At 50.6% G+C, this 8,385-nt stretch overlaps 1 protein-coding gene across 1 annotated transcript in view; it reads right to left on the bottom strand.

The window, feature by feature from the left end:
- Positions 1-409: 409 nt before the first annotated feature.
- Positions 410-8,385, bottom strand: part of Ces3 (carboxylesterase 3) — a 10,220-nt gene continuing 2,244 nt past the window's right edge. The window contains exons 5-13 of the mRNA XM_005345502.3: positions 7,810-7,963; positions 7,590-7,694; positions 6,373-6,465; positions 6,115-6,255; positions 4,119-4,199; positions 2,811-2,958; positions 1,827-1,976; positions 1,611-1,689; positions 410-1,515 (exon numbers count right to left, since the gene is read on the bottom strand). Of these exons, the coding sequence (XP_005345559.1) occupies positions 1,320-1,515; positions 1,611-1,689; positions 1,827-1,976; positions 2,811-2,958; positions 4,119-4,199; positions 6,115-6,255; positions 6,373-6,465; positions 7,590-7,694; positions 7,810-7,963 (1,147 nt within the window). The 3' untranslated portion in view covers positions 410-1,319. The remainder of the gene's footprint in view (positions 1,516-1,610; positions 1,690-1,826; positions 1,977-2,810; positions 2,959-4,118; positions 4,200-6,114; positions 6,256-6,372; positions 6,466-7,589; positions 7,695-7,809; positions 7,964-8,385) is intronic.

Genomic DNA, 8,385 nt, shown 5'->3' on the forward strand with positions numbered 1-8,385 from the left:
CGGGGATAAACTCACGAATCAGTTGGCTGTGGGCAGGTGGCTGTGGGCAGGTCCCCGGTTGTAGACTTCGTTTCCGGGAAAGAGGTCTCCGGCACTCCGGGAGGCGCGCCCCAGGCCCGAAGGCCGGGCCTCAGATGGAAGGCCCGGGACAAGAAGTCCCCCGATCACGGCACCAGTTTGTTCTTCTTAAAAAATAATAAAGGGGGCAGGGGGTGTTCTTCCTGAACACGGGGCACAGGACAGACACGCACGGCGGAACAAACACAGACACGACACGGCGGCTCCCACGTGGGTCCACTTTAATGGGGGAGGGAAACACAGAAGGGTAAAGGATGTGGGACACACGAGGAAAGGCAGGACGAGAGGAGGGGGCCTCGTGTGGCCCTGCCTTTTAAACGGGGAGCGCAGAGGTATCCGTAGTCCAGGGGGAGCATGGGAGTTGTAGTTTTCCAAAAGAACAACAGTGTTGACTACAGGTATCCTGTTTTCCTAAGCAAATGGGATGTTCTCATGAGAGCTGGCTAGCTGCAGGTCCTGAAAATCTTTCAAACAAACAGGACGTTCTCACGGGAGCATGCTAGCTGCGGGTTCTGAGGGGGGGGGGTCTGTAGGGTCTTTCAGTGTTATCCTGAGACTTGAGTGAGAGTCTCCCCACACTGGTGGTCTTTCAGTTCGAAGCTAGGGCCCCCTGTGCCCCAAGACCTCCACCTTCAGAGGTCACCTTCCTGGCCAGGGTGGACATTTGTTGGGGATGGGACATTGATTTTGGTGCCTGAAGAAGGGTCCGGGTTCAAATCTAGAACCCATGATCATAGATTCTGTCTGTCATTCATTTATGAAACATTCCCTGCCTCCAGATCCTGCCAATCTTACTGTGGTGACAGAGTGAGGTTATCAACTTCTCTTTTCAGAGACCTCCTCTGGGAGGGACAAGGACACAGCCGTGGCTGTTGTGAGCTTGTGGTAGGCTGGGTTCTAACAGGCACACATGGCCTAGAGGAGGCAGAGGAGCTTTCCCAGGAGAACAGATCCTCTGAAGAGCTTGACTGATGTGCTGGACCTTGCCGTGGAGCAAGGATTCAAGACACCTCAGGAAAAAGCAGGAGCTTGTGCAAGGGTCCTGAGGTAGAAACCAGTGTGGTGACATTTCACTAGTGCACCATGCCTGTCCTGCAGAGGCTCATGCCTTAAGGATTGTGTGTTCGCATCAGCCTGGTCCAGGTTAAAGTGTCCGGGTAGAAACAGAAAGAGGCTGTCCTCCTGGGACTCCACCACTCTTTGGATTGGCCCCAGTGAGGAAGGTCCAGGCAGGCCCCGCCTCAGAGTTCCTCTGGCACTTTCCTGCTCTTCTGTTGTTGGTGCCACTCTTGGATTTTTCTGGGCAGTGTCTCTGTCCAGAACTGTAGCCGGTTCTTCTTTAGTTTCGCCCCAATCCGCGGCTGTAGGCCAATCTCCAAGTATTGTTCTAACTGGTTTAACTGGGGCCAAGAGGGCAACCCCTTGCCATTGGGGTTCCTGGGTGAGGAGATTGAGAAGCAAGGGTTGATTCTGTGCCCTGAGTAGGGGCAGATAGGAGGTCCAAAGTCTGGCATGTGCTTCCACCTACTCACCCTGTGTGTGCAAACTGGGTCCATTGGGCCATCATGGTGAGGCTCAGCTGTTTCTCTTCCTCTGTGGCCTCTGGGAAGGCTGGTAGGAGGGACAGATCAGGGTCAGGCGAGGCTCCGACTATGCCTAAAGGTTCCTGGTACAAACTGAAACCTCTGTTCTCAAAAGACCACCTTGGAGCACTGTAGCCTAGGGATGGAATGTCTGTCTGTCCTTACCCAGGAAGTTGCTCTCATCTGTGAGGAAAGGACCTCCAAGGACAAAGGGACTCTCAGACCCATGGTCAGCCTTTACCCAGGACGGCTTGAACTTCGCAAAGGAACTGGGGGTATGCTGGAACTCGTACAAGAAGACAGGGGACCCAGCATCTATGGAGAAGGCAGGATTCATGTTAGGTGCCCACAGTTAAATCAGGGCACCTGGCCACACAACCTTGCAATGATATCAATCATCATCATCATAATGGTGCAGATCAGAGATAACAGCAAGCATTCCTGAGCCCTCCTCTGACTTACTAAGTGGCCAAAGATGACCTTGAACTCCTGACCCTACTTAGGTCAGTGGTTCTCCACCTGGGGTTCCAAACCCTTTGGGGTCGTATATAAGATATCTTGTATATCAGATATTTGCACTGCAATTCATAACAGTCGCAAAATTACATTATGAAGTAGCAATGAAACATTTTTATTGTTGGGGGTCATCATAACATGATAACTGTGTTAAAGAGTTACAACATCAGGAAAGCTGAGGATCACTGCTTTAGATTAAACTTTGCTATGCTCCCCCTCTACATATGATGAAAGTGAAGTCCAGAGAAGACGTCTGAAATTTGCCCGAAATCACAAGGTTAAGAATCTGGGATTCTTATAGCACTGTGCCGGGTTCAGAGGAAGCAAGACTTCTCTCAGGGGAAGCACTTAAAGAGTACCAAATTTCTCACCCAACTGAACGGTTCCCCGAGAAAGAGTTAGTGACGGGCCCTTCTAGGTGACCTTTGGTAAGTCACTGAACCTCTGTTTAATCTGCAAGGTCCTTTTCCAGGGGTGCCACCTGCTTCTATGATGCTACATCTCAAAGAAAAACGGCTGGGAGGTGGCAGCAGATGCGGGATGCAAGGCATCCGGGGATTCTGTACCTATCAGCAGCTCCATCATCACCTGATGGTACAGGGAAGATAGGGCAGGTGGCAAGGGCTGGCTTACCTTGGAGGTGTTTTGAGAAGATCAAGGTAGGAATGATGAATGCGATATCACCCACCAGTTCCTGGAAGGCATACCTCATGGCTGGTGCATCTGAGCCATGGTCTAGGTACTCATCTATGACGATGGGCATAATCTCAGGGGGCACCTCCTGGAGTGAGAGAGAGGTCAGGCTCAGGCCTGTTCAGGTCCCACAGTTTCTGCGGACCTCCTACAGATTCTCACATTCTCTTCTAATGGTTCTTTCACACCCTGGGGCTCCTGCTCCAGGGAACAGCCATCTATCCCCGCCTCCCTAGGTATTTTAGTAACAGTTTGTGTCTGCGTAGGATAAGCGTTTGTGTAGAGTTAAGTGTTATGCCTGTGGCCACTGTCAGTACCACATGGAGCAGGTGTCTGGACTACTCTGAAAGCCAGTGTCTGGTCAGGTATCTGGAAGTGTACATCTGTAGAACAGAGTGTGGCCTGGAAGCCAATGCTAGGTAGAAATTAAATGGGAAGAAGCAATAAATGGGGGTGACTCGTAAGTCTAGAAAGCAACTACGAGGTTGTATGAAGGAGACGACTCTGGGGTTTCCAGAGAAGATAGCACACCTAGGGGCTGCCTGGGTATCTGGTCAGCTCTTCACATGCAGCAGCCAGTCTCCCTAGGAGAGCTCAGGCCAGAGGGAAGGTATCCTCTCCATCTGAAGTGGAGCTGTGGGCTCAGAGGGTCTGGGAGAACTGGACAAGTGATCAGGGCTGGGATCTGTCTGCCCCCAGGTCCATCTGGCTCCAAACCTGACAATGAGATTTTAACACTTCTGCTCAGGGGTCACTTTTCTAATCTGCAGCAGGGACACTGCCAGTTTCTGCTTCACAGAGCTGCCATGACAACCAGAGGATAAATGCCAATCTGCATGCTGAGCCAGACACAGTCCTGGGTGTGGGGGTTGTGCTCATGAAGGGGTGTTCACCATGGGGGACAATGTTGCTGCCGTTGATTTTTCTTCAAGAACCATACTATCTCAGAGTAATGTTTTTTTTATTTTTATTTTTATTTAGACTCTGTAGACCAGGCTAGCCTAGAACTTATTATGCAACCCATAGGGTAGCCTTAATTTTTCGGTAATTTCCCTACCTCAACTTCCTGAACGCTGGGATGACAGCCCAGAGTTATTGCTCCTGGTCTCTTTACTCTTAGTGGGTCTGAGACTCATCAGCTGGGCTAAAAGCTTTGGTGGTTGATTGGTAAGTAGTTTCAGGTGGGAGTGGATCAGAGCGTGCTGTACGAGGTGCCTGGGAGCCCCTCCCCCCTTCCTCCTGCCTTACCACACTGGTCAGAAAGGGCCTTGAAATCTCCAGCAGCTCCTCCCGGCTCAAGTGTTCCAACTTCTCCAGGACATTCCAGACCTGTGGAGACAGACACCGAGGTTCTAACAATGCACCTCTATCTCTGTGCTTCGCCCTTGGGCCTGAGCAGGAGGCGTTCCTGGGCTAGTGTTTACAAACTCATGATAGAGTCATGGGTAGTCAAAGCCACAAGCTTGTGACTTAACTGAGAAAATTCTGAAGGCTAAGAATGCAGGGGCCTAGGATAGTGGCTTTGCACTCCGCTGTCAGAGGCTAATGGCTGCGCCAGCTGGGAGGAAAATGTTTATTCAAAACTTTTCTGCTCCTTCTCCTCTTTCTCTTCCTCCCTCCTCCTCCTTCTTCTTCTGTACCTGTGTGAATATGTATTTGTGTGCACATGTTTGTGTTTATGTATGCATGCAGGTGTGTGTTTGTGTGTGCATATGTTTGTGTGAGCATATATGTATGTGTATGTAGGTCAGAAGTTGACGTCAGCTGTTTTTTTTCAATCTCTTTACACTTTGAGAGACAGTCTCTTACAGAACTTGGAGTTGGTCAGTTTGGCTAGACCAGCTGAGCAGTGAGCTGCAGGATCCTCCTGCCTTCACTTCCCCAGTCCTGGGATTGCAGGCATTGAGTGTCATGCCTGACTTTTCTATGGATGTGCTGGGGATGGGGTGAGGGTCACCCATGGTTCACCTCCAAACCTCACAGGCACTAGTTAAAAACATCACATTGCCTGGTATTTTGGCTCATGTCTAATGCCAGCACTTAAGAGGCCGAGATAGGAGGACTGGGCCTCAAGTCTGAGGTCAGCTTGGGTTATATACTGAGTTTTAGGATAGCTGAACTACAGGATAAGACCCTGTCTCAAAACAAGAAACAAAGACCCCAGGCAATAAAATCAAATGTTGGTTTTCTATCTCACAGGTAATTTTGTTTTTGAGATAAGAACTCATGATGTAGCCCAGGCTGGTCTCAGACTTGAACCATTCCTACCTTGGCCACCTGAGTGGATTACAGATGTATCCGTGGTGCCTGTCTTAGATGACGTAGTCTTAATAACACCTTGATATCTGACTTTTTGAGTTCAAATGCCAGGTCTACCACTTAAAGATTCACGAAGTTCCCTGAGCTTCTTATGCTTCAGTTTTCTCATGTGTGAATGAAATATCAATGGCCTGCTTCCTAGGGCTCTCGTGGGGCCGAGTTAGTTGGTGTACCTCCAAGCCCTGGCACAGAGAAGCCGATTTCTGCGGCAGATTGATTTTCAATGGGGGAATGCCAAGACAAGTCTTGCTTCTGTTTAGGCAGTATGGTGTCAGTTAAACAGAGCACTGTGCTGTGAGCTAGACTGGCCCTACTAGCAGCTACTCAAACCACCAAGTGAAGAAACGCGATGGGCTCTTCCTCTGTGAGAGACTTCATCCATTTGAAAATGGTTAATGGGTTAAGGGGTAGGCTGGGGGCAGAGTACTTGGCTGGCATGTGGGAAGACCTGTGTTTGGTCTTCGGCATCACTGGAGAGAGAAAAGTTTCTGTGAAGATGGGTGGACGAATGGCAATGGTGGGATGAAGTAGGGTACCCAGGAGTACAGCATGGTGGAGCCGCTCTTGTAGGCACTGTGTACCCAGGCTGGATTAGAAGGCACCTGAACCATCATGTCCTATAGCTTAATGCTGTTTGGAACATGGGAGTCTCAGTCAGTCAGTCTCCTGGGCACAGAGTCACGTTCCTGCATGGCTCAGAGCAGCAAATATCAAGAATGTGCTGTAGATTAGCCCTTCCCAGAAGACTACTTTGCAAAAGCTAGGTCTTCAACACACAGAGCATTGGTTTGGTGAAATAAAGCCAAGTGGCCTTGGCCCTCGGCTTTCTCACCTACCCAATGGGAGCAGCCAGAGTGCTTTAGAGCACATGGAGAAGACTGCCTGGGCAGGGCCTGGACGGGCACATTTGCCAGAGGACACTCACCTTGAGCATGAGCCAGCCAATCTCATGATTGTTGACTCCCAGGAGGTAGGGAACAGTGGGGAATTTCTTCTCTGTTAGGAGCTTCTCTGGGCTTTGTGGGAAGAAGGAGTCATTGCTTATGTAGGAAACTTTCACGTTTTTCTGCAGGAAAAGCAAGGCAGGAGGCCCACTGTCAGGACCCAGCCTAGGGATTCCACAGAGACTGGACAGGACCCCTCTGGGTCATTGTCTGTCATCATCACCCTAGAGGTGACATACCTGATTGTTAAGGTCCTTTCCTTCCTTCTGTAGCAGACACTGCACCAGCTCTGCTGAGGATACGGAGCTGCAGCCCAAGGAGTTGGCTAAGGTCTGAGGACAGACAGAAGAATGGTGCCTCTCAGATACACACCCTTTGCTTCCCGAACACCACTCTCTGTTCTGAGCTGTGATGTCACAAGGCTAGCCCAAGAGACCTGCTACCAACCTAGGGAGGCTGATCCCTCTTCCCGTGTCTCCTTCATTCATCTAAGAAACTTGTCCTTTTCTAGTTCAGTAATAGTTTGTGGTGCCAATTGGGACATGCATGGGCCTGTCTGGCAGGGAATGTAAGGGGTACTGAGTCTGGAGCAGGGCCGGGAGGCTGGAGGGAAGGCGTCCAGAGAGACAGAGGAGGCCAGCAATTGTGGTAAGAAGATCTCTCCCGTCTGTGGTGAGGGGAGGGGTAGGCTGCTGCTCTTGGATAGATAAGAAGCCACGTGTCCCGCTGAGGCTCCTGAATTATCCCTCAAACCCAGTGTTATTGCTCACTGCTCCATCACAGCCAGGGCCTGGGACCAGCTGAAGAGATGATAGGTCCAGCCTTTTGCTGCTTACTCCAGCAATGTCTCTAGAGCTTGCCTAGACTCTACTGTCCCAATCTCACTGGCTCTTGGCCTCCAGGACCGCTCTCTCCATCCCACCTTTTATTCCGTGTGCCTCGGATTTGTTTCCCGGCCGCTTCTAGCCCTTTGCATCCTGCCCAAACTCTCAGGCATGGTCTTTCATGTCCCTGCACGACCCTCCACCTCTTCAGTGCGTTAGTTTCTTGTCTTGGCCCCTACCTGATGGCTTCCTGCTTCTGTGAGCCATCACTTTGTCTTATGCCCGAAGCTTTTGCATGCCCAGTTCCTATTAGGAAAGTCCTTGGTGGCTTTTTCTGGATACTTTTCACAAGGGGACAAATCTCTTAGGCAACAGCATGGCTGGGAATGGGAGGCTCCAAAAGGATCCTTGGGGAAAGAGAAAATCCCTAAAAATGGCCCCAGGGAAGTACCAGAGAGAATCTGCTCAGGGCGGCCTTCTCCAGAAAGCTGGGTCTGACTACCTACCCCTGGACTGCACTAGTCACCATCTCTGAGCCTGTTGGTGACTCCTTCCTCTCCTCGCCTGACCCAAAGGTTAGCACAGGACCGGTTTTGATGCAGACTTGATAAGAGAGTAAAGGAAAGGCAGACCTGAGCTTCAGGCCATGGGTTTATCTCCTTCAATATCTTGTTGGTAATAATCCCACTCTGGGATATGGCTCTGTGAAATAACCCTGCAGACATTGGAGACAGGACCTGGGAACAACAGGGAGGACAGATGACATCAGCAGGCAGGAGAGCTAGGAGGTCTGGGGCCACAGAAGCCCTCTTTGACCTGGCTACAATTGCTACTTCTCTGTGGGTAACTCACCAGGGATGAGACGATCATGCCACCAGCAGAATTACCGAAGATAGTGACGCAGTTGGGATCACCCCCAAAGGAGGCTATGTTTCCCTGCACCCAGCGTAGAGCGGCCACCACATCGAGGAGGCCTCGGTTGCCAGGCATGTGCTTGTCTCCGGTGCTAGGGGCAGGGCGAGGCAGTGGTTAGCACAAGATGCATCCCAAGATGTATTTATTTTTTCTTGCCCTCTGCAAAATTGCTTCGAGTCAGTTACCAGGGCACTGGGCTTCTCCTCTGTTCCCCAGTCCTGGCTTGGATATGAGTCATTATTGGCACCTGTTTTCCCAATATATGGTGTGGATAGATGTAGCAAGACAGTCAATCAGAGCTGGATCTCAGATGGATAATTAATTGGGCTTGTTGCTCTTTGTCCCCATTCCCCGCTAGGACTCTACTCCACCCTTTGCCCAAGATCAATGTTCAATTCTGGCTTTCATTGCGCCCCTTCCCATTGTGGAGCCCTGGGATATTCTTTCTTCTCTCTCTCTCTCTCTCTCTCTCTCTCTCTCTCTCTCTCTCTCTCTCTCTCTCTGTGTGTGTGT

Source organism: Microtus ochrogaster, chromosome 4 (genome assembly GCF_000317375.1).
Source record: "Microtus ochrogaster isolate Prairie Vole_2 chromosome 4, MicOch1.0, whole genome shotgun sequence".
NCBI classification, from domain to species: domain Eukaryota; kingdom Metazoa; phylum Chordata; class Mammalia; order Rodentia; family Cricetidae; genus Microtus; species Microtus ochrogaster.